Consider the following 24020-nt stretch of genomic DNA (forward strand, 5'->3'; position numbering starts at 1 on the left):
CTGATTGACTGTATCCTATACATTGACAAGTGGAACTGTTTTATTCTGCTTTTGACACATTGAATTCCTAAATTTAATTTTTTTCCTTTTTTCCTTTTTTCTCTTTTCCTTATTTTATTATTATTATTTTTACATTATTTTATTTTTTCCCTTTTTCTCATTTCTATGTACTTAAGGTACATATGATCAATATTAAAATTTTATTCTACAATATTAGTTTAAATATATATACTTGCTGTTATTATTAATACACACCCAAACAGCTTTAGACTATGGGAACCTGCCATTTATTGATAATTGTTGTGGGACTATGATTAATGTTTGTGTCTGATTCTAGGAACGAGATCAAAAAAAAAGGAGCACAGAGATAACCTGGATAATGCAAAAGAGCTCACAGGTCTAAAAATCAAAGACCAATCCAGGAAGGATTAATGCATTTCTAAGCCAATACTAAGGACTTGAACCAGTGTGAGACTCGGGGTTGCGACACTTGACAGACGTTAAGATGTAGGCCTTCCCTGTATCCACACTCTTCGTGAAAATACCTACAGACAAGTACCTAAGGTTGGCTACCATCCTGGCTCCATCCATCCCTGAGAACGAAGGTAAAATCAGACGAGGGAATAACACTTCCCTAGATATAAAATAGAAATCTGGTCCTCTTTTTTCTCTCCTATAGTATGGCAACTTCCTGTAGCCTTGGCTGCAAATGGGGAAGTAAAATATGCTGCATTCTGTCCTACAGACTTGTGGGATTAGAAATTACTTCACTGGATCCTAATACAGGGGCCTGTGGAAAAAAAAAATTTTTTTTTCTTGCTTTCTCAAATTTTGTATACATAGATTTTTTGATTTTTGATACTGATTTTGAATTCTTCTTTAATATATATATATATAAAGGGTCTATATTTTTTCCCTTTTTCTTCTTTTGATTTTGATTTTTGATTTTCATCTTGTTTTGTTTTTCTTTTGAATTAACTCACACACCCCCACAACTAAAACTTGAATCCTCAGCTGGACTCAGTGTTTTTTTCAACACTTTCTTCAGGGGGGATTGTATTTCATCAAATCCAAGATTTAAATTTTGTTCGAGATAAATCTTCAGAGAAGAAGCTTGCTAACTAACTGAATCCAGAGAATGAACTGTTTGCAGAAAGATATCTAAACCTTTTCACTACAGGAAGATCCAGAATGAACCTTGGGGTGTGGTTGATTGAACATTTTTTGAATGTACACTCTTATGCCAAAGGGGACTGCCCCCTAATTGGCTTTTGTCAATGCGCCCAGCAAAACATTGGTTTGCTGTCTTTCTCTCTCCTCTATTTCCCCATATTTACAACTATTATAATTTTCCTCGTAGTGGGTAAAAAAATTTTGTATACACTTACAGTTAGAAATTTTGGGGTGTAGTATGCTTATGTTTAGTGATCAATTGGGGAGACTAGTCTCCCAATCATCATCAGGGGGGATTGTGAATTTTAAAAGTCTCCATCTTGGTCTAGCACCCAAAAATTGTGCACACCCACACTACATAGGCATGCGCTAGTCAATGACAAATCAGAAATAACTAACTGCCCACCTGGGCTGTCCTAAGCCAAGCTAGAGCCAACCATTGGATTTGTGAGACACAGGAAGTGAGGTAGGGAACAGCCTCTGGAATTCGCTCACTTCCTGTGGAGAGAGCGAGAGGGGAGTTGGTGTTAGGAGCTTGGAGAGAGAGGACGCCCGCAGACAGCTTTCCTTCAGATCGGTCACGTGAGTTAAGGACTGATTCTTTCCACCTGGGCCTTTAGGCCTAAAGCTCCCTCTGCCTTGGTCAGAGGTTGAGTAGCCCCTTTCCCTTTTTTCTTCTCTCCTTCTCTCCCTCTCCTTTTCCCTACTCCCGTTGTGATTAAACCTCCATAAACTCCATTCTGACTTGAGTGTTCATTTTAGGAATTTCATAAGTAAATTCCTTGGCGGCCATTGTTCAATATTACATAAATCCTGTAGCCACATTTTAGCCATTACAATATTATAACCCTCTCACAGAGGCCTAAATTTCCCCATTACAATAGGACCCTCTTTTCTAGGCCTAAAAACTTCTGGCAAATCTGTGCTCTAAATTCTGTAAAAATGGAGATTTGAACCCTGGACTTCAATCCCCAGAAGTCCTTGCTCTAGTTCCTGAGATGCCCTCTAATCTCACTGAGATTTTCACCTGGGCGAGATCAAAATTTCTATTTATCTGGCTGTAAAAACCTACTGATCTCTCTTCCTACTTCCGCTTCCAAGGAGATGCGGCCCTCCACCTAGCAGGCAAGATGTGAGTGGTTGTGAATGGGCTCTTTGGGCCTAGGCACGTGCTTTTCTTATTTTGTATTTTCTCTATTTCTTAATCTTTAAATAAACCTCATAAAAATATAACACTTCTAGTAGAGAAACTAATTTTAACTATTACAATTCCCTAACCTATATCTGAGTCAGGTTGATTCTACTGTCTGATCCTTCACTTAGCAACAGTGTTTCGTTGACTATCTCCCTAGCCTTCCTGTCTGTTGTTAGGTTCCATGGAAACATGTATGTTGAGCATGAAACTGTGTGCCAAGTAGATGTGTGATCATGAGGATATAAAATAAATCCAGGCCTCAGCCAAGGTGGAGCAGTTTATCCTGTGATAACTGTGCTGCGGGTTGAATGGGAAAGCTATGTCCCATCCATTATTTTGCCGACATCGTCCCACCTCCAAAACCCTATCGCCTGTGGGAGGCTGGTCCACTCCACAGCAATTTTCCACATGAGTTTTCTGAATTTATATCATCTAAATTGTCTCCCCTCCTTCCTTTCTCTCTCGGAGCTGTTAAGCAATTTGATCTGGGTTTCATGTGTATTATATCATGCAAAATTACATATGAACTTTCAAAACTGGCATATATTCTCTGGGAAGGCCATTTTCTGTTCTCATTTTAAAAATATCATCCTTTGTGCTTACTGGATTTACTTTCTTCATTTTCTAATTTTCAAAATGGAATATTCAGTTCATTATTCCTCTATTTTTCTACTCTGTTACTGTATTTGAAGATATTATTTTTCCTCTGATGACTGTTTTGCTGCATCTTGGAAATTCTAGTACTATCTTAACACATAGTTATTAATCATTTGTTCTTAATGATATATTCTTCATTATTAAGTTTCCAGGTGGGCTATGTATTTTCCTTAAGCTTCCTACATAGAATAGTGTGTTTATTGTCCTATGGTATATATAATCTGTGTTCTAGTATTTTAAAGTTGGTTGTAGGTATTATTTGTCTCAGTGCATGGTTTATTTTTTTAAATGACATGATATGCTAGGAAACATAAATTATTTAAAATTCTGTTAAAAAGGCATAAATAAATCTTAAATAAACCTTTTTAAAAAAATTCTTTAAGTCCCTCTGAGGGGATTCAATTCAGTTCAGTTTTTTTATTCTGTTAATCATTCTGTTAATTTTTCTAATTTGGAGAAAGGAATATTAAAATCTTGTACAATAATAGTGTTATTAAGAGTTCAGTTTATTTTGCAATTTAGTGAACTTTTCCTTAGTGAGTTTAGATGGTACAAATATTTTTAAAATGGGTTTTTATTGACTTTTTAATATTATCATCATTTCCTTCAGTATCCTCTCCCCTTCTAATCCCAGAAGACTATACCATATATAATAGTACTTTAGAAAAAGAAAAAAGAAAAATCAGCAAAAGAGATCAATATCTTGAAAAAGTTTAAACATATGTATAATCTACAACTGTTTGGGATCTGTCACTTCTGCAAAGAGGTGGAATGGGAGTGTATTTTGAGTCATGCTTATTTTATTTGATTGCTTTTTTATAATTCTGCAACACTCAACCAATAAATTAATAAACATTTATTAAGTGCCTACTATGTACCAGGCACTGTGCCAAGAATTAGAGACACAAAGAGGCAAAAAACAGTTTCTGCCAGAGAAAAGCTCACGACCTCATGGGGGAGACAAAAAACAAACAGAGATGTACAAAAATACTATATACAAAAAAGAGAAATAATGGACCTAAAATTAAGAGAAGCTGAGAAAGGCTTCCTATAGAAGGTGGGATTTTAGTTTGGACCTGAAGGAAGCCAGTAAGTAGAGATAAGGTAAAGGGAGCGTATTCCAGGTATGGAGGAAAGCCAGAGAGAATAACTGGGCTGAGAAATAGAAGACCTTGTTCAAGAAATATCAATGAAGATACAGTGTCACTAGAAGAATATAATATAGGGAGTAAGGTGTAAGACTGGAAAGGTAGAAAGGGTGGGGTAGGTTATGAAGAGCTTTGTACATTAATTTTTATTTTTGAGGGATTGTTCTTTTCAACTACATTATTGTATTGTGTGTTGTTTTCTTGACTGCATCACTTCACCTAGATCTTTCCATTCTCTCTGACTTCATCACATTTGTCATTTCTTACATAAGAGTAACATTTATGTACTATCATTTGTTTAACCATTTACCAATTGATGGATACCCACCTTGTTTCTAATTCTGTATTTTCATGAAAAGAGTTACTATGAATATTCTGTTGTACAATGCAACTTTCTTATCAGTGGCCTCATTTAAGCCTAACAATGAAATCAATGGGTCATAAAGTACAGACGTTTTAGGCACTTTATTTATATGATTCCAGGTTGTTTTACAAAATGTTTGTACTGATTTATAGCTCTACCAACAATGCACTACTAGTGTGCCTATCTTCTGACAGCCTTCCAATACTGACTTAACATCTTTTCTCATCTATACCAATTGTCAAGAAGTGAGATCAAACCTCAAGATTGTTTTGATTTGTATTTCTCTCAGTATTAGTGATTTAGAGAATTCTTTCATGTGGCTGTTAATAGTTTGCAGTTCTTTAGAGAAATATTTGTTTACATACTTTATTTGTCTGAGAATGGTTTATACATATACCTATACACATACATATTATGTATCTTAGATAACAAATTTTTATCAAAGCAACTAGATTTAATGTAGGTGTACTGGTTTTGTTTCTGTGGCTTTTCAGTTTTATGTAATCAGTTACCTATTTTATCATCTAAAATCGTCTCTTATCATCATTTGATTAAGAACTCACCTCCAAGCCAAAGTTGTAAGAGATATGTGATTGGTTTTTGTTTTATTTTTTAAACCCAAATGTTGTCTTAAGAACAACTTAAAACAAAAAGACCTGGATTAGGAAATGAGTTTAAATTATTTGCCCAGGATCAGACAACTTGAAAGTATCTGAGGCTAGATTTGAACCCAGGTTCTCTTGGGATAGCTCCTGGTGCTCTATCAACTGTGCCAGTTAGCTGCCCCATGATCTGTTTCTCTTCTAATTTTCTGTAGTATTATCATTAATATTAAGGTCACATATCTATTTAGAAGGTACAACTGAATATACGTTGTTGAACTAAGTCTAATTTCTGCCACACTGGTTTCCCATTTTCCCAACAGTTTTTTAATCAAAGAGAGAGTAGTTCTCTCCTAAGTTGTTTGCATTTACTTAACACTGGATTATCGAATCTCATTGTTTCTGGTTCTCTTTTGTCTATTCTGTTCCAATGATCTATCTCTCTATTTTTAAATCAATAACAGATGGTTTTGATGATTATTTTTATAATATAATTAAAAATCCTGAAATGCTATTCCTCCTTTGTTGCTACATCTTCTCATTTCCCTTAATATTCTATATCTTTTGCTTTTCCAAATAAATTATTTGTTTGTTTTTTTAACCTCTGTAAAGTTGGGTTTGAACATATGAATAGAATATCATTAAAACTGTAAATTCTCTTTTGGCAGTATTATCATTTTTATCAGATTGGCATGACTCAGTCATAAGCACGGACTATTCCATCTATTTAAGTTGTTCTTTATTTCATTAGGAACACCTTATAACTGAATCTATACAAGTATTTTGTGTATTCTGCTAGATTGATCCCTAGATATTGTATATATTTTGTAGTTGTGTGGAATGGCATTTTCTTTTCTAATATTGACTCCTGGATTCTCTACAAAGAAATCTGATGGTTTTTAAAGCCTTATTTTGTAGGTTGCAATTCGCTGAAGATATTATCTCAATTAGTATCTTTTAATTCCCTAGGATTTCCTAAATAAACTATCACATAACAGCAAATTGGGATAGTTTTATCTTCTTTTTACCTATCTTTAAGTCTTTAATTTATTTCTTTTTTTCTTATTACTCCTGCTATCATTTTCAGAACTATTAACAAATAATAGAGGGAAGAGTAGACATCTTTGCTTTCCTGAGAAATTTTCTAAATGAATTCCTATTCATTTTGGTTTTAAATACTTTCTATGATATTAAAAAATGTTCCTCTGTGCTTATACTTTGTAGGGTTGTTTTTTCTTTCTTTCTTTCTTTTTTAAGCAAAAATAATGAGGGTTCTACTTTTTCAAGTGATTTTTCAGCATTTACAGATAAGCAAGCAGTTATAGATGTTTTTTATTTTTAGTGTGATTATCTTTATTGTTTTCCCAACATTGAATCATAGTTGCATCCCTAGTATAAATCCAACTTGGTCATGACTCTTGGATGAATCACTGTAAAATGACAAAATTGTATTTAAAAAATTTCAAATCAATATTTACTGATATTGATCTTTAGTTCTCCTATGCTTTACCATTCCCTGACTTAGGTATAAAAGCTACAATTGTCTCATAAAAGGAATTTGGTAGGGTGCTTTGAGAATAATTTGTGAAGTATTGGTATTAATTATTCTTTTAAAATTTGATAGACTTCTTCTGTGAATCCATCAGGACAGGGCATTTTCCCCCCTTTGGTAGTTCCTTTACAATGAATTCTTTTTCAGAATTTGGATAATTTAAGATCTTTATTTGATATTGTGGTATCTTGTGGTAGTTTTGTATTTTTTATTTTTAAGTAATTTCTATTTCTTTTAAATTTTTGGTTTTGATAGTACATAACTGCATGTTAGGACCTGATGCTTGTTTTATTTCTCCTGGTTTTGTTGTGATTTCACCTAGCTAATTTTATTTTTCAGTGATTTGATTTTCTGCCCTCTTCTTTTGCCAAAATGGCTAATAATTCATCAATTTAATTAGTCTCTTCAAAGAATCATTTCTAGTTTTTTGTTTATAGTTTATCTATTGATACCTCTAATTTTTAATATCTCATTTGTATTTATTTTAGGTTTCTTTATTTGTTGGATTTCTAATTTTTAAATGCGTCTTCATCACATAATTCTCTTTCCACTTTTTTTTAAAACCCTTACCTTCCATTTTATAATCAATATTACATGTTGCTTCTAAAGCATAAGAGTGGTAAAAGCTAGGTAATTGGGGTTAAGTGACTTGCCCTGGGTCCCATAGCTAAGAAGTGTTTAAGGCTACATTTGAACCCAAGTCTTCCTGTCTCTTGTAGAGATGAGTTGCAAGGATTTGACAGCCAGGCCATGAGACACCGAACCCCAGAGAACCTTCAGTGTTGGTAGGGGAAAGATTCCAAACAGTTGAGGGGACTGTTGATCTCTTGGGGGTTGGCAGCTACCAAAGAAGCTAGAGATGGCTGATCTGTGCTCCTGGGACATCTTTGGATCATCCTACAAGCAGCCCTTTGAAGCAGGAGTGGATAGTTTTTCAATGCCCTTAGGCAGACTAAGGGACAATATTGGGAGTTCCAGCCATTCTCTGGACCATCTAGGACTCCTCATCTGGACTCCAACCTCTCCTTGCCAAAAGATTCTATATGTAAGATCTCTGAACTTTCTGTTGGACTGGCCCTTAGGAGTTTAGGAAAAGATAAGATAGGATTATTAGTTAGGAATTTTAAACTAAAGGGTTAAGTTGTAAGACCTCCTTCTCCCCCTCCCTCCTTTCTCAAACCTCTAATCTCTGTGGAATAAAAGCAAAATATTTATATGTTAATCCCTATGTGCTTTCCATCCTAAACCCCTCCAAATTAATATTGTTGAAAACACTATTTTGGCATTCTAGGCTTCCTGCTATTTCCACTAATCCACCTAGCTGTCCCAAATAGGAGTTTAATAGTGATACTGGTTTGTTGTCTATGGTTCCTTTCAGCATAATATATGTTATGAATGTTTGCTGTGTCTGATAGCAAGACAGCGGTTCCTTCGTAGAGTTCTTGATGTCCTAGACCATGCACGAAAGTGAAATTGCTTTATCTCTTGCACATACTTCCTATTTTGGAGAGGTTTGAGAGGCTGTGAAGATTCATCAAAATGTCTAGTCCTCTATCTTATTGGACATGTGACAGAAAAAGGTATATACAAGTTGAATAGAGATATTGATTCAAGAACTGCCCTTTTAATTCATTAATTCCACAAACATTTATTTATTAAATACCTATGAGGAAACTGAGGGAACTAGAACAGCAAGTGGTAGTGGGAATTGAGTGAACAACAATGACTCCAATTCTAAAAAATCTAGCTTGATTCCCTCCCTATTCAATTATGGGTCTAGTCCAATTTCTGTCTTGTGAGAAAACTTTATTCAGCTATGGGAATTGTGAAAAAAACTTTATCACACTATTTGAACCTAGACATGTGTGGCTGAGAAACTGGGCCACCTCTACCTGCTACTTCTTATTATTGTTGTTGAGTCATTTGTCATGTCTTAAGAACCTAGATTATCTTAATCACAAACCTAGTTGTATCTAAGGACTAATGCAAGGAGTTTCTTCATAATTATATCTCTCAAGAAATGTATATGTCTTATCTGAAAACTGGGCCCTTACTGGTCAATTGGTAATTGTTTACATGTTCCTTTGATTGAACACAGACACTTAGATGGAGTGGGACACCTTTTTTTCTTATTTTGGGGAATTGCACCTATTCATTTTCCCTCAACTAAATCACCTAGTTGCCCCAAATAGAAGTTTAATAGTGATATTGGTTTGTTTTCTTTAGTTCTGCTCAGCATAATGCATATTATGAACTCAGAAAGTTCTTAATCTGTCTGTTTTTCTTTTAATTAATTGGTTTTGATTAATTGATAGTTTTTAATGCATAAAAATCTGACTCACCCTGTATTTTGGTCCAGTGCCAAAGCTGAAGAAGGTAACTGGTCCCAATTTATTATGGAATTGGCATGCATTACTTAATAAATCAATATGCTCAGAAGTTCAAATTTTTGTTTACTGAGTCATTTCATTTTTCATTTCAGACACCTACAAAGTACATTACTCTGTATGTTTAGGAGTCATACAAAGGCAAATGGAGATATCCTCAGTCTGAAGATACTTATAGTATAGAAGAGGAAGCCATGAGTTGCATTCAAATAAATAAGTCATACTAATAGTGAACTATAATGGTATAAGAGAAGTCTAAAGTAGTAAAAGTTCAGATAAGGAAGAAATCACTTCCAGTTGGGAAAATTAGAGAAGATTTCATCAAAGAAATTATATTTGAAAATATTACATAGATATTTCCCCTTTAAAGTATGGTGCACCTACAAATATCTTTATAACTGCAATGAATAGTAATCCTGAGAATAGAAAATGGCAAGGATATTAAAGAATTAAATAATTTCTAAGAATATAAATTCCTTCTTTAACTTTTGGAAATCAAGCATATGTGTTTACACTAAATAATAAAATGAAAACAACTAGACATTTTCATATATTATAGTCATCTCCTCACCTTGGAAGTCACATTATCCCATATGGCTAGACCGAAGTAGTCTTCTTCCAATAGATTGAGATGTTCACATACTCTCTTTATTAGATCTTGTCCTTTAGCATGTTTCTGCAAGTACATTTGAAATGATATAAGATTCATTTAATACTTCTGAACTTCCATCATTTGCAAGACATTTTAGCAGGCACTTTGGGAAAATATGAAGATAACCTTTCTAGGCTTTTGGGACTCTACTCTCTCTTGGGTATTTTCTAATCACTCCTAATCTTCTTTACCTGATATCTCCATCTAGAACAATGTCCTTTTCTTTCCCTCGTCTCTTCTCCCTCTACACTCTTATTTAGTGATCTCATTTTCCCATAGATTCAATGATAATCTCTATGCAGATGATTTCCAGATCTATTATCTAGTTCTAACCTCTCTCAACTTCCAATCTCAAATCCTCAAATGCCTATTGAACATCTCAAACAAGAGGTCCCATAGTCATTTCAAACTATTTTTTAAGACCACCATCTTCAGACTAAGGCAGAAGAGTGGTATGGACTAGTCAACTGGAGTTAAGTGACTTGCCTGTGGTCACACAGCCAGGAAGTGTTTGAAAGCAATATTTGAACCTAGGACCTCCAGTTTCCAGGCCTAGATCTCTATCCACTGGGTCAAGTACCTAGCTGTCCCTAAATTCCACATTTCTAAAACATAATTCATTATCTTTCCTCCTTTCTTCCAAATTTCTTAGTCCCACTACCTCACAATTGTGAATTTTAAAACTATTCCACCCTAATTAGACTGTACTTTAGAAGATCTGATTTAGCTATTTCCTGATCATTAACAATGGAGATACTTGTTTTAAGAGAATCAAGTCTTGGGAACTCTACATTTCTCCACCCTACTCAGTTTAACAAGGTCAGGATGTCTGTACCATACTCAAAGATTTAATTATCTGAGGAAATGGCCTTCGACAGACATGTGCAGAAAAAGCGGACAGACCCCTGGATTGTCTTAAGTCAAGCTAAGCTATCATTGGTACAGATGAGATGCAGGAAAGTGACATAAAACCATCTATATAAGGCACATCACTGGCTCTCTTTGCTCTCTTTCCCTGGAGAGGAGACTCTGGCTGGCAGCGTGCTAGGTGTTCCGACATCTTGGAGTGGTTGCAGTTATTTGTCTGGGTTTGGCAGTGAGTTTGCCCTTGAGCTGATTCAGGTTCGGGCATATTGGCTGAGCCCTTTTGGAGTTCAGGTTGATTCCTTCCTCCTTCACACTCCAAAACCTTACTTTCTAGATCTCCTAATCTTCCCACCCGGTACTAGCCAGGCGGGAGAAATCCTACTCCTTTTTCTTCTTCCTTCTCCTTAATCTCTTCCACTATATCAATTAAATTACCATAAAATTTCCAGCTGACTTGGGCATTTTATTAGTTGGGATTTTCCCTGGTGACCAATTAAATTTAGATTTTAAGTCACAACCACTAAAATTATCCTTATACAATCACAGGTCTACAACATAGTTGCTATCTTCAACTCATTACTCTCATTCCTCATATTTGTTCTGTTGCTAAATCTTATTTGTTTCTACCTACATAACATCTCTCAGTTGTAAGACAGATACAGCTGAGTGCTAGATCAAGAGTCAAGAAGACATTAATTTTACTTTAGATACTTACTAGCTATGTATCCCTGGAAAAGTCACTAAAACTCTCTCTTAGTAAAATGGAGATATATATAGATATATATATAGGTATATATATACACACACACATATACAAAAAACAGCACTTACCTACTAGTATTTCTGTGAGGACAAAATGAGGTATTATTTATTTTTAAATTTTAATTAATTTAAAATATTTTTCTATGGTTACATGATTCATGTTCTTTCCCTCCCTTCCTCCTTCCCCCCCTCCTGGAGATGACAAGCAATTCCACTGGCTTTTAAATGTATCGTTTATTTAAAAAAAAAAAAGAGTTAATATGTGTAATGAACTTTGCACGGTACTACGTAATTGCTATCATCATCTTCATCATCATTATCATTACGTGCTTTTCCTTCTTTTCAGGCAGCTACCACTGTAGTCAGGCCCTAATCACCTTTTGCCCAGACTACAACAAGCATCTTCTAACTGGTCTCCCTTCCTCAAGTCTCTCCTCATTCCAATCCATCCTTTATTCATCTGCCAAGGTAATTTTCCTATAGGAGAGTTCTATGCATGTCACCCAGAAGAAACACCTATTACCTTTACAATCAAATATAAAATTCTCTTAGCTTTTAAAGCCTTTCAACACCTTCACAATTTTCTTACTCTTTGATGCCCATTTTATAGGTCTTCTTGCTATTTCTTGAACAAGACACTCCATCTCTTAGCTCCTGGCCTTTTCGTTGGCTGTTCACCAGGCCTGGACTGCTCTGACTCCCTACCTCTGCCTCCTAGCTTCCCTCTCTTCCTTCAAGACTTAGGTTAAAATTTATTTTCAGCAAGAAGTCTTTCCAAGTCCCCTCCCTACACACACACTGCCAGTGCCTTCCCTCCAAGAATTTCTTCCACTGAAACTGTATATATTTTATATGTACATAGCTGTTTGCAAATTGTATCCCTCATTAAAATGTATGCTCCTTGTAGGCAAAGACAATATTTTTCTCCCTTTCTTTTTTTGCATGCCCTGCACATTGTAAAAGTTAGCTTACAGATGATTAGTGACATAGTCCTTGTTCTGAAAAAATAGGAACTAGCTCCTCCAGGAGTAAGGATATTATGCTTTGCCCTAGTTAGACAAACCCTAGAGTATTTTGTTGTTAGTTTACTATCTTTCCAGTCACCCAAGTTTATGGCACTAGTGTCAAAGTTAATTCTGCCTTCTCATTCACCTTGCATATCCAATCAGTTGCCAGATCTTGTTGTTTCTAACTCTACAACATCCTTCCCTCTTCTCCACTAATTTGTTCATTTAGTCAAGCTCTCAACACAAGAGCCTCTAAATATTTCTTCTTGGAATCTCTGGTTTTATTCAAGATTCAGCTCAAGTCCAACCTTTCTTGGTCTCTTCAGCTAACAGTGTCTTCCAACCCAAGATTACCTTGTGCCTATTTTGTATGTATCTACTACACAAGTATGCTTCATCTTCCTTGGCTGTTTTGCTATTGTCTTTATATCTCCAGCATCTTTCACAATTCCTGTTATGTGATGGGTATTTAAGAAGTACTAGCAATTAATTTTAAAGCTTGAAAGTACCTAGAATGGTGAAGGAACTAAAGACATGCCATGTGAGTATGAGAGGAAGGTATCAGAGATGGGAATAATAGGCAGAAATGCAATGAAATAGACATTCCAGGTAGAACAAACAAGGTGAACAACTGGCACACTACCCTTATGCTTAGCAACAAGTAATAATCTTCTTTTGTCTTACCTTTTAATATTAATAAACCTTCAGATGGCTACATAGAACAAAGTTGGAAAACCTAAGCACCATGCCATGTCATAATGAATGACTGTGCACAGCATGACTTGGGAATAGTCCCAGAATGATAGAATGTTACTATCTATATTGCAAAGGATTTTATCCCATTCCACTGTCTTTTCAGTGCAAGACTTCCCAAAGCAAGCTATGACCTACTGACTGTGAGGCCACAGAATTAATTGAAAGCAGCTGTCTATACTGATTACTAATTGTTATTGCTGAGATCTAGACTCTTCACTATTCACTATCCCAGAACAAATGTCTCAAGGTACAGAGGCAGACTCCAAGGAATTTCCTTCAGTAACAGACCAAATTCAATATAGCATGCTTATGTGATCTATCTATAAAGAGCTCTCACAGGGATTTTTACAAGATACTCTCCTAATGGCTATTATACTAGAACTGATCATCTAACTAATCAGTAATAACAGAAACAATACTCAAACTGGGTTAAGAGCCTGCTTTTTGAAGCCCACTTATAAAATGGTACAAGATGGTTAACAATCAATCACCTGAAGTCTTTGGTTATATAACATGGTTCTTTGAGAGGTGGGAGGAGGAAAGGATACAAGGGAAATTTAGATGAAATAAAAATAAAAGATCTCAAATCAATTTTTAAAAGACAGTCTTCTTAGAGATATGTATTTTTAAAATGTAGGTAGAATTGAATTACTTAAAAGTTCCTCATCTCATTCAGAATTCAAGTGGTTTTTTATGTATTTCAGATATTTGAGTTTCTGACTAATCTCTAGGGCTAAGAATATAAATCTAATTAACCCCAGGCTGGTATAAGGGAAAGATCATTGGTCAGATGATCTGGATACTGGTCTTGGTTCTGCTATAACTCTTTCACAAAGCACATAACCTTTTTTAGCTTTAGTTTTTCCATTTGCAAGATGAGGGGATTGGACTAAATAATTTATGTCAAACTAGAGTTCCATTAACTTTGCCAAAAAAATTCTCCTTTCAATCCTGATTAGGTAGTTTCCACAGGAACTCTTTCTCAGGAGAAATAATTCTGTGTTACATATGCATGTTCTTATTTCAATGGTCCACTTTGCCCTTTGACTATTAATTCAAACTTCCATTAAAATTATCCTGCAAAGGCTCTTTTTGGTGTGGAAAAGACCCTTGGTTCTCAAGGTCTATGCAAATAATAGACAGCAAAGGCTTTGAGTAAAGAACTAGCAACAGATTATATAGCTATCATCTGAGGACCAGTTTAGGCACCAAGTTGAATTGGAATTTTTCAGTGCCTGGGACCTTCTCACCATGAAACATTCCTCCCCCTTAAGGGGGTCCTTTCTTGGTGAATTCCCCTCAGAGGAAGAACCCAGGCTGGCCTCCCTTTATTTTTCTCTCTTGGCTGTGCTTCTGACACTCTGGGACACCATGCTCTCTTGTCTGGACATTTTCCTCCTCCACTAACACCACCATTTTTTGGTTCTTCTTTGGTATATCCTCTTTTCCTAATTCCTTGAGTGCTGGGAACTGTTTTTCATTTTACTAGTACTTGGATCTCCATCACTTAGCATAGTGCCTGATGCACAGAAGGAATTTAATAAGTGATTGTTGCTGGCCTGCTTGGTTGCTTGATAACAAATTTTTTTCAGGTACAACCCAGGTGAACCTGAACAAATAAATTAGTCCAACTCTCTGGACCTCAGAATCCTTAGCTGCAAAATGAAAAGGTTGGACAAAATCTTTGTCCTTTCTAGGCATAACCTTATGATCATATCATATAAGACAAGGACAGGTTGCAGGCCACCCTGTGGGGTGAGAATACCCATGCCAATTAAATCACAGATCCTTGAAGTACTGAGACAAAGTAATAAAAATTTAAATGCTAATTTATTTTTGGCCTTCAGAGTCACAAGATTTAGTTTTATAATTTTCTCCCATTACATATATTATCACTGTTTCATGGATTGCTGTAACAAAAAATATTAGCCAGATTTCTCATGATGAAATTATTAGCTATGCTGCTTTGAGGTCAGTGGTTTTTCCCTGGACTCAAACTAAGTCTTTCCAATTTGGTAGTATCAGAGTTGGTGCTCCCATTAAAAAAGTCATTAAGAACCCAGGGTCGTGCCTAGACCATGATTATGAATCAAAGTAGGACTTTGGGGAAGGATTCATAGGTGATATGGAAGTAAAACAGGACCATAAATGTAGAGTCCAATTGCCTTCCCAGGCTATCTAGACCAAATCCCTCATTCTTAAAGAAGAAAGAAAAACTGAGGTTCAGAGAGGATAACTGACTTGCCCCCAAATTTTGGCACCTAGGTCCCCTGATTCTACATGTTCCACTACGCTGTGCCATCTAGTTTATCTATACTGGAGAGGGAGTGCCCACAGTGATTAGAACCATGAAAGTAAGTAATTTCATTCTTGAGAATTTCAACTTTGGAAAGGTCAAATACAACTGGTCTCTCCATGTACTTTCCTCCCATTCTCTTCTTAATTCTCTGCAGCTTGGCTTCCAACCTCATTGTTCAACAAAAACTTCTCTCTAAAGTTGATGGTGATCTCTTAATTACCAAAACTAATGGCCTTGGCTTATCTTCCTCAACCTCTCTGCAACTTTAACACTACTTCTCCTAGTTATTCTCTTCTTTCTAGGTTGTGATACTGCTCTCTCCTGGTTCTCCTCTTACCTGTCTTTCATCCACATCATGCCCACTAATCTCCCAAAGGTTGGCTTTGGGCCCTCTATATTATTGACTTGATGATTTCCTCAGCTCCCATGGCTTCAATTACTATCTCTATGAAGATGACTCCTATCGACCTCTCACACTAATTTCTCTCCTGACCTCCAGTCTCACATCCCCAATTCCCTACTAGACATGTTGAACTAGATATCCTATAAACACCTTAAACTCAATGTAGTCAAATCTGACTGCATTATCTATCCCCCCAAAACCATTCCCTCCTCCTAATTACCTGATCATTGTCAAGGGCACTAACGTCTTTCCAGTCACCCAGGCTGGCAACCCTGGTGCAATCCCTCATCATTCTCATGCCTAGACTACTGTAATAGCCTGAGAGTTGTATTTCCTGCTTCAAATCCCTTTCCACTCCAATCCATCCTCTATTCAGCTGTTCAAGTGATCTTCCTAAACTGCATGTCTGAACATTTCACCTCTCCACTCCATTCAAACAACATCAGTAGCTTCCTATTACCTCTAAGGTCAAATATATAAGCCCTTCATAACCTGGCCTCTTCCTACATTTCTAGTCTTCTTATACTTTATACCTTCCACATACTCTTCAATCCAGTGACACTGGTTTCCTTACGCGTGGCTTTCTATCTCCGAAATCTGAGCATTTTCACTATGACTATTACCTCCTCAACTGTCTCCTGGCTTCCCTGACTTCAAGTCTTCACTAAAGACTTCTGCAAGAAGTTTTTCCAAGTTTTCCTTAATCTTAGAGCCTTCCCTCTAAGACAGTTCCCAATATATCCCTGTATATATCTTGTTTGTTCATAGTTGTTCATGTGTTTTTCCTCCATTAGGCTACGAGTTCCTTTGAGAGTGGAAACTTTTGACTTTCTATGTATCTCTAATACTTAGCACAGTGGGTTGGCACATAGTACTGCTTAATAAATGCTAATGGATTTCATTGTATCTAGGTTGTAGTTTGACATGGTAGAAGAGTGAGCATTAAGTAGTTCAAGCCAGTCCCTCCATTCCCAAACAATGGGAAAAGTATACTGCCCCTTTAGTGTCAACTTCAGTTACTGGAACTGGCAGTAGCAGTTATAATTTCTAGGGAAGGGAAGAAGATCAAAGAGAGAAGAAAAGAAACTAAAGCTTTCTTTCTTTTTCTTTTTTTAAGCCCTTACCTTCTGTCTTGAAATCAATACTGTCTATTGGTTCCAAGGCAAAAGAGCAAAAAATGGGGTTTAAGTGACTTGACCAGGGTCACACTGCTAGGAAATGTCTGAGGACACATTTGAACCCAGGACCTCCCATCTCTGGGTCTGGCTCTCAATCCACTGAGCTACCCAGCTGCCCCCAAACTAAAGCTTTCTTGAGTTTTAAATTGGATTTTCTTGTTAAAATTGGGGAAGACAGGATATACATATATATCCTAAATAGTGTATTAACTGTGTGATGATTTGTGAATGTGTATATGTATAAAACAAAATACTGTGCTATACATACTGTATGCTAGATAGTAGATTCCTTGAGGTCAAAGACTAAGTCTAAGTCTTCTCTATGCCACATAGTGACCCTATAAGAACAATGTCTGGTAAACCTTAAAATGCCATAAATGTTGGTTATCCTCCAGAGCTCCTAGTTTAGGACCCCTAAACATGGGACAGATTAAAAAAAGCTTTTTGAATGAATACATACATTCAACACCAGTGTCAAAACAGTTAGATATTATAGATAGATCCCTGGACCTGGAAGGAGGAAGATTTGATTCCAAATCTTGCCTCAGATATTTACCAACTTTATGGCCCCTATGGCCCCATTAACAAGTCACCTATAGTCTCTCAGCCTGTAAAATGGAGATTCTAAATGATACTTAGTAACAGTGTTGTTGCGAGGATTAAATGATAATATAAAGTGTTACATAAATACTAGGGCATCTAGGTAGCACAGTAGAGTGCTGGACCTAGTCAGGAAGACCCAAGTTCAAATCAAGCCTCAGACACTGACTACCTGTGGGATGCTGGGCAAGTCACTTAACCCTGTTCATCTCAGTTTCCTCAACTGTCAAATGAGCTGGAGAAGCAAATAGCAAATCACTCTAGTACCTTTGCTAAAAAATAGCACAGAAGCATGCATCTGTTACAGTAAACTCAATTTCATATTTATTAAGCGTCTACCCTTGAAATAACAACCCTTGAAATAAATGAAAATGAATCTCAGTTCTCAAGTAGCTTACAGCTGAGCAGAGGGCTACAATGTGCACAAAGATAAATTTTGTTGTCATTTTATATAGGAGTAGCACCAGAGCTGAGTACTCAAGAAAGATTAGAAGTTTCAAAGGTAAGAAAAGATATGGAACATCAAGTTAAAAGAATAACTGGTAATAATAGTAGGCCTATTTGGCTGGAACATGACTGAAGGAAAGTACAATGAAATGTCTATATCCCAAGAAGATCCAAGAAAGATATTAACAGCAAATTAATATTGGAAATTAAAATTGGAAAAAGAGGTACAAAACTTTACCAAATAAAACTCCTTGAAAATTACAATTGTCTAAACAAAAGCTAATGATTACATGAGACATAAAGAAATAATAAAAACAAAACCAAAAGAGTGGAATAAATAGAGGGAAATAGTAAATATCTCATAGTACAAATAACTGACCAGGAAAAAAGATTAAGGGGAAACAATTTAAAAATCATTGGACTCCCTGACCTCCCCCCCCCCCAAAAAAAGAGCCTAGACATCATATTTCAAGAAATAAAAAACAGAAAATTGCCGGGCCATCTTAGAACTAAAGGGCAAAGTAGAATTTGAAATAATATACCATTTAAAATAATATGCCATTTCCTAAAATCCATCATTTCCTAAAATAAATCCCAAAGTGTAAACTCTAAGAATAATTATAACCAAAATCCAGAGAATTCTGATTATGGCTAAATGGGAAATAGGTTCAAAGGACATCAAATGGACAATTTTAAAAACTTTTGCACAAACAAAAACCAATCCAGCAAAAATGAGAAGAGAAGCAGGGTTGGGGGAATTTGTAGCAAGTTTCTTTGATAAACATCTCATTCCTAAGATATGTAGGGAATTGACTCAAATTTTAAGAATAAAAGCCATTTCCCCAATTGTATGTAAAAATAACAATGATAATTACTAACATTTATATAATGATTACTATGTACCAGTCACCATGTTAAGCACTTTACAATTATTATCTCATTTGATTCTTACAACAGCTGTGGAAATGATAGGTGCTATTATTATCCCTATTTTACGATAAGAAAACTGACCTAAAGGGCTAAGCAGCTTGCTTTTGGAATCACATAGCTAAATTTCATCTCAGGTCATCCAGATTCCAAGACTGGTACAGTTTTCAGAAAAAGAAATCCAAGTTAACTGTATCTGTATGAAAAATGCTCTAACTCACAAGGGAAAAGCCAATTAAAACAACTCTGAGGTAGCATCTCATAGCCATAAGATTAGCTAAGTTAACAAAAAATATGAAAATGATAAATGCTCAATGGTGTCTAGGAAAACACTAATGCAGTTTTGGTAGGGCTGTGAATGGATTTAATCATTCCATAAGGGAATTTGGAAGTAGGCCCAAAAAGAGATTAAACCTGAATATTCTGACCTAGTGATATAACTACTAGTTTTATACCTCCAAAGAAATCGAAAGAGGAAAAAGACATCTATGTACAAAAATGTTTATAGTACCTTTTTGTAGTGGAAAAGAATTGCAAACTGAGGGGATGCCCAACAACTGGGGAATTGCTAAATAAGTTATACCATATAAATGTTATGGAACTGAGGAAGGGGATGATTTCAAAGAAACCTGTGAGGATTTGTATGAATTAATGCAGCATGAAGTGAGTAGAACCAGATCAGTTTATCCAATAACAATATTGTAAATATGAAGAACTTTGAAAAACTTTGGAACTCTGATTACTGCAATATCACCATCTGTATTCCAAAGGCCTTGCGCTGAAACCTGCTATAAACCTCCAGAAAAAGTTGACTGTCTTGGAGTATGAACTGAAGTATATTTTCTTTTCTTTCTTTTTGCTTTTGTGGTCAAAGCTAATAATGGGAATTTGTTTTGTATGACTATACATATTTGTAGGAGGCAACTAGATTGCTCAGTGGATAAGAGTGCTGGGCCTGAAGTCAAGAAGACATGAGTTCAAATCTGGCCTCAGACACTTACTTGGGATGTGATCCTGGGCAAGACACTTAACGTCTATTTGCCTTAATCCATTGGAGGAGGAAATGACAAGCCACTTCAGTATTTTTGCTAGAAAACCCCATGGGCATTTTGGTAAATGGGGTCATGAAGAATCAGACAGAATTGAATGACTTAACAACATATTTGCAACAGATTTACCTGTATTTATTTTTTGTTTGTTTGTTTTTGCTTTCCCAATTGGTGGAGAAAGGGAAGGTGGTAAAGAACTTGGAACTGAAAATAAAATAAACTTTTTAAAAAATCCACTCCGAATTATAATTTTCAAGCTATATATATGCATATATATACATATACATTTATAATGGCCAATTTGTTGTGATAAAGCAGCAATATCTACATCACTGCAAACTTAAATCTATTTCATAAGTCGGATGTGGTTAAGAGGGATTTTGCTAATATAGTTGTGAAAACTGACTGGTCTAAGGAAAGATACACTACAACTGAATTAATTCAGAACAATTCCCCATTCTGACTGGGTTCTTCTGAGATTGACTGTCAATAACAGCAAAAATCCATCCATCTTTTCAATTAAAATATTTTATGGGTGCTACTATATGGCACCAAGCCCTAGAATACCACTGTCTCCAAAGAACTAAAGAATGCAAAACTGGTAAGTGGTCAGTGTGAGCAAGCTTTATCATATAATGAACAAGGAATTTCAAAGAAGAACAGAAGTAAAGAATGCCATCAAAGAAATATCTGACAGAAAAAGATGATGGGCTGGTCATGTAGAATGGATAAGAAATAAAAGATAGCCAGAATGCTCCACTGATGCTCTCTTGATTACAGGAAAAATCAAGGAAGGCCTCCAGTGCAATGGGTAGTGGTTCACACCTGCAGTGAACTTTTGGTAGGACGTCGAGAATTGCACAGGATTGGCAGGGATGATTGGTTTGAGATACCAATCCTTGGAGAGAACTCTGGAATTAAGATCATAGATCTCTTGTGAATATTTGAAATAAGGCATCTATATAGTATCTACTATATAGTAGAAACTATTATGCTGCTGTCAGGAGATAGATTTAGCTCACTTGTTTATTCTAACATGTAGCTAGGTGGCCCAGTGGGTGGACTACCCAGAGTGGAGTCAGATAAGAGTTCACTAGCTATGTGACCTTGGATAAGTCACTCAGTTTCCTCATCTCTAAAATGAGCTGGAAAAGGAAATGACAAGCCACTCCAAAAACTTTACCAAGAAAACCCTAAATGGAGTCATGAAGACCCAGACTAATAACAACCACAGCATTAGATCCTATACAATATGATGATAATAATGCCAAGGTTATAAGTCACAGCATTTCTTTAGAAAGGCAGTCTAGTATGAAATCAGACCAAGCCTCTCTGTGCTTCTACAGTACATGAAATCTTCACATCATGCCTTGGATGCTCAACACCTTCCCAATTCTCTCAGCATCCTCTCCCCTCTGATTTAAAGGCTGGAGAGCAGAATAATCAACTCTTTCCAAAGCTTTCCTAGAGGGCAGGATTTGGAATTTTCAGTTCACTGTCCACTTTCCATCTGTAGTTCTGGTTGGTTTAAATTCCATAGAACAAAATTCCCCCGTAAGTAATCCCTGATGGCTTCCCACTCCTTTTCTTTCTGGCTTCATTTTGAGTATTGTCTTCCCCCATTAGATTTTAAGTCCCTTAAGGAACAAGGCCTGTCTTTCTATTTTCTTATTTGTATCCCCAGCATTTATCACAATGTCTGGCACATAGATACCTAATAAATATTTATAGAACTGACATGACATTACTACAAAGACCTATGGTTAGACTAGGTATTACTAACAAAGAAATTAAGGGAAACCTTGCTTCCTCTAGGTAAAAGAATGAAAGGTTTGTGCTACTTGTTTGTGAAATTTTTGATAATCTGCTACACATTAATGTTTCACTTTTTTTGGAATACTCTGGGGTCTCCTACAAAACCTACTAATGATCAGTAGTTTACTTTGGATGAATCCATTAATTTTGTGAGTTCTATAAATTCATTAAACTCCCAGACTTCTCTGCTCTATTCCTCCCTATTATGTGTCTCCTGTAATTTGATTCTATGCCTATTCTGTTTCTGAATTATAGAAGGTTTTATTTTTCTCTACCTATTGAGATATTCTTGCTGAACAAAACAGATTTGTGTAACTCCCCCACAGATAATTAATAAAGGAAATAAGCCTTGTTTACATAGTTAGCAGAGTACAGATAGAATATTTTTTAACATGTTGTAAGCCAGGGGTTCTTAACTGTTTTTTCTTTTTTATTATAGACTCCTTTGACAAGCTGGTGAGTCTATGGACACTTCAAAATAATGTTGTGGTCCCTGTAATCCCTGTAATTCAGAAAACCTCAAGTTAAAAACCCTCGATATAATGGAGAGAGTCTAGTCCTTGAGATTGGAGTTAGAAGACCTGAGATTTAATCAGAGCTAATTTTTGCCTCCTATGTCTTTAAAACTCTTTTTTTTTATCTGTAAAAAGAAAGAATTGAATTAAATTGGTACTAAAGTCCCTGCCAACTCTAACAATTCAATGATCTTTTTGTGACAAATACCTAGATATCTAGGTGAAATGCTGGATAGAGGGGCCTAATCACTTAACCCCTGCTTGTATCAGTTTCCTCAACTGTAAAATAGGGAGAATAGTAAATAACACCTACCTCCCAGGGTTAGCAATGGTTCAAAATGGGATATTTGTAAAGTGCATACATAATACAGTGCTTGGCATATAATAAGCACTTAATAAATAGTTAACTCCCTTCTCTACTCCTACCACAAAAGCTAACCACGTTACTCAACTAAACAAACCACTGACTACATAGAAGGCACGAAGCCAGGGTCTCGGGAGCCAAAGATAAAAATAACATTCACCACCTTCACAGACTCAGTTTAATGCAGCAGGTCTGATATGCATCATTACCTCATTTGATCCTCATGACAATCTTGGGAGAGAAGTGCTGTTATTATGATCATCCCTACTGCACAGATTAGGCACTGAGGCCGAAAGACGGGGAAGTGATTTGCCCTGGGTCACCCAGCTAGGAAGGGTCAGAGATGAACTCAAACCCAGTGAAAGCTTCCTGGGCTCAGATCCCATGTTCTGTGCACTGTGGCATCACCTTGCTGCCTAGGAGCAATAGGACATAGAAAGAAAATGGAAGGTAAAGGGGGATTGGGAAATAATTTAAGAAGTTCAGCATGGAGGAGAGGGAAGAAGAAAGGAGAGACAAAGAGACAGAGTGGAGAGGAAGAGAGGCAGAGATAGAGAAGAAGAGAGGGGAGAGAGACAGAAAGAAAGGAATAGAGAGACAGAAGGGGGAGGGAGAGAGAATGAGATGGAGAGAGAGAGGGAGATAAAGAGAGAGGCAGAGAGAAACATGACTGGGCAGAGGGAAAGGAAGTTAGAGACAGAGAGGGAAAAGAGAGAAAAAGTAAGTGAGTGTGTGTCTATGTGTGTGTAAACAGAAAGGAAGAGTAGAGTTAACTTGAAATACTAAGGCCCAAAGAATTTCATTCCTCAAATGACTTGAATATTTATCACATAAGTACTAAAAGGTACAGCCAGGATTGCAACTGAGGTCCTCACACAGATTCTGTGTTCCTACCAAAAAAATATATATATAGTACTCTTTTGAAGTTCATAAAATGGTAGTAAATAATCACTGATAAAGCAGTAATCATCAAGACAATATGGTACTGTCTAAGAGATAGAAGCGGGGATCAATGTAATAGACTTGGGGCAAATGACCTCAGCAAGCTAGCATTTGACAAACCCAAAGATCCAGCTTTTGGGACAAGAACACACTATTTGACAAAAACCGCTGGGAAAATTGGAAAACAATATAGGAAAAATTAGGTTTAGATCAACATCTCACATTGTAATATTTAAAATTATGAGGCTGGTAGTAGCTTAATATTTTATTAACTCAAAAGTAGTAGTAGTAGTAAAGAGGAAAAAGTAGGAGAGAAGTAGAGAGGTACGTAAACTTTCTAATCTATTGGCACCATTTTA

The 24020-nt window shown here is 36.1% G+C and overlaps 1 protein-coding gene and 1 long non-coding RNA gene across 26 annotated transcripts in view; one reads left to right on the forward strand and one right to left on the reverse strand.

The window, feature by feature from the left end:
* EPB41 (erythrocyte membrane protein band 4.1) overlaps positions 1 to 24020 on the reverse strand; it is a 216212-nt gene that overhangs the window by 123099 nt on the left and 69093 nt on the right. For all 25 annotated transcript variants that reach the window (XM_056795407.1, XM_056795391.1, XM_056795405.1 and 22 more), the window contains one exon: positions 9650 to 9754. In XM_056795407.1, coding sequence (XP_056651385.1) covers positions 9650 to 9754 — 105 coding nt within the window. The remainder of the gene's footprint in view (positions 1 to 9649; positions 9755 to 24020) is intronic.
* On the forward strand, positions 7208 to 22537 carry LOC107649047 (uncharacterized). Its single transcript, XR_001622416.2, has 3 exons — positions 7208 to 7736; positions 18058 to 18104; positions 22280 to 22537. It is a non-coding gene; the product is annotated as an uncharacterized LOC107649047 (long non-coding RNA).

This window comes from Monodelphis domestica, chromosome 4, assembly GCF_027887165.1.
Source record: "Monodelphis domestica isolate mMonDom1 chromosome 4, mMonDom1.pri, whole genome shotgun sequence".
Classification (NCBI taxonomy): domain Eukaryota; kingdom Metazoa; phylum Chordata; class Mammalia; order Didelphimorphia; family Didelphidae; genus Monodelphis; species Monodelphis domestica.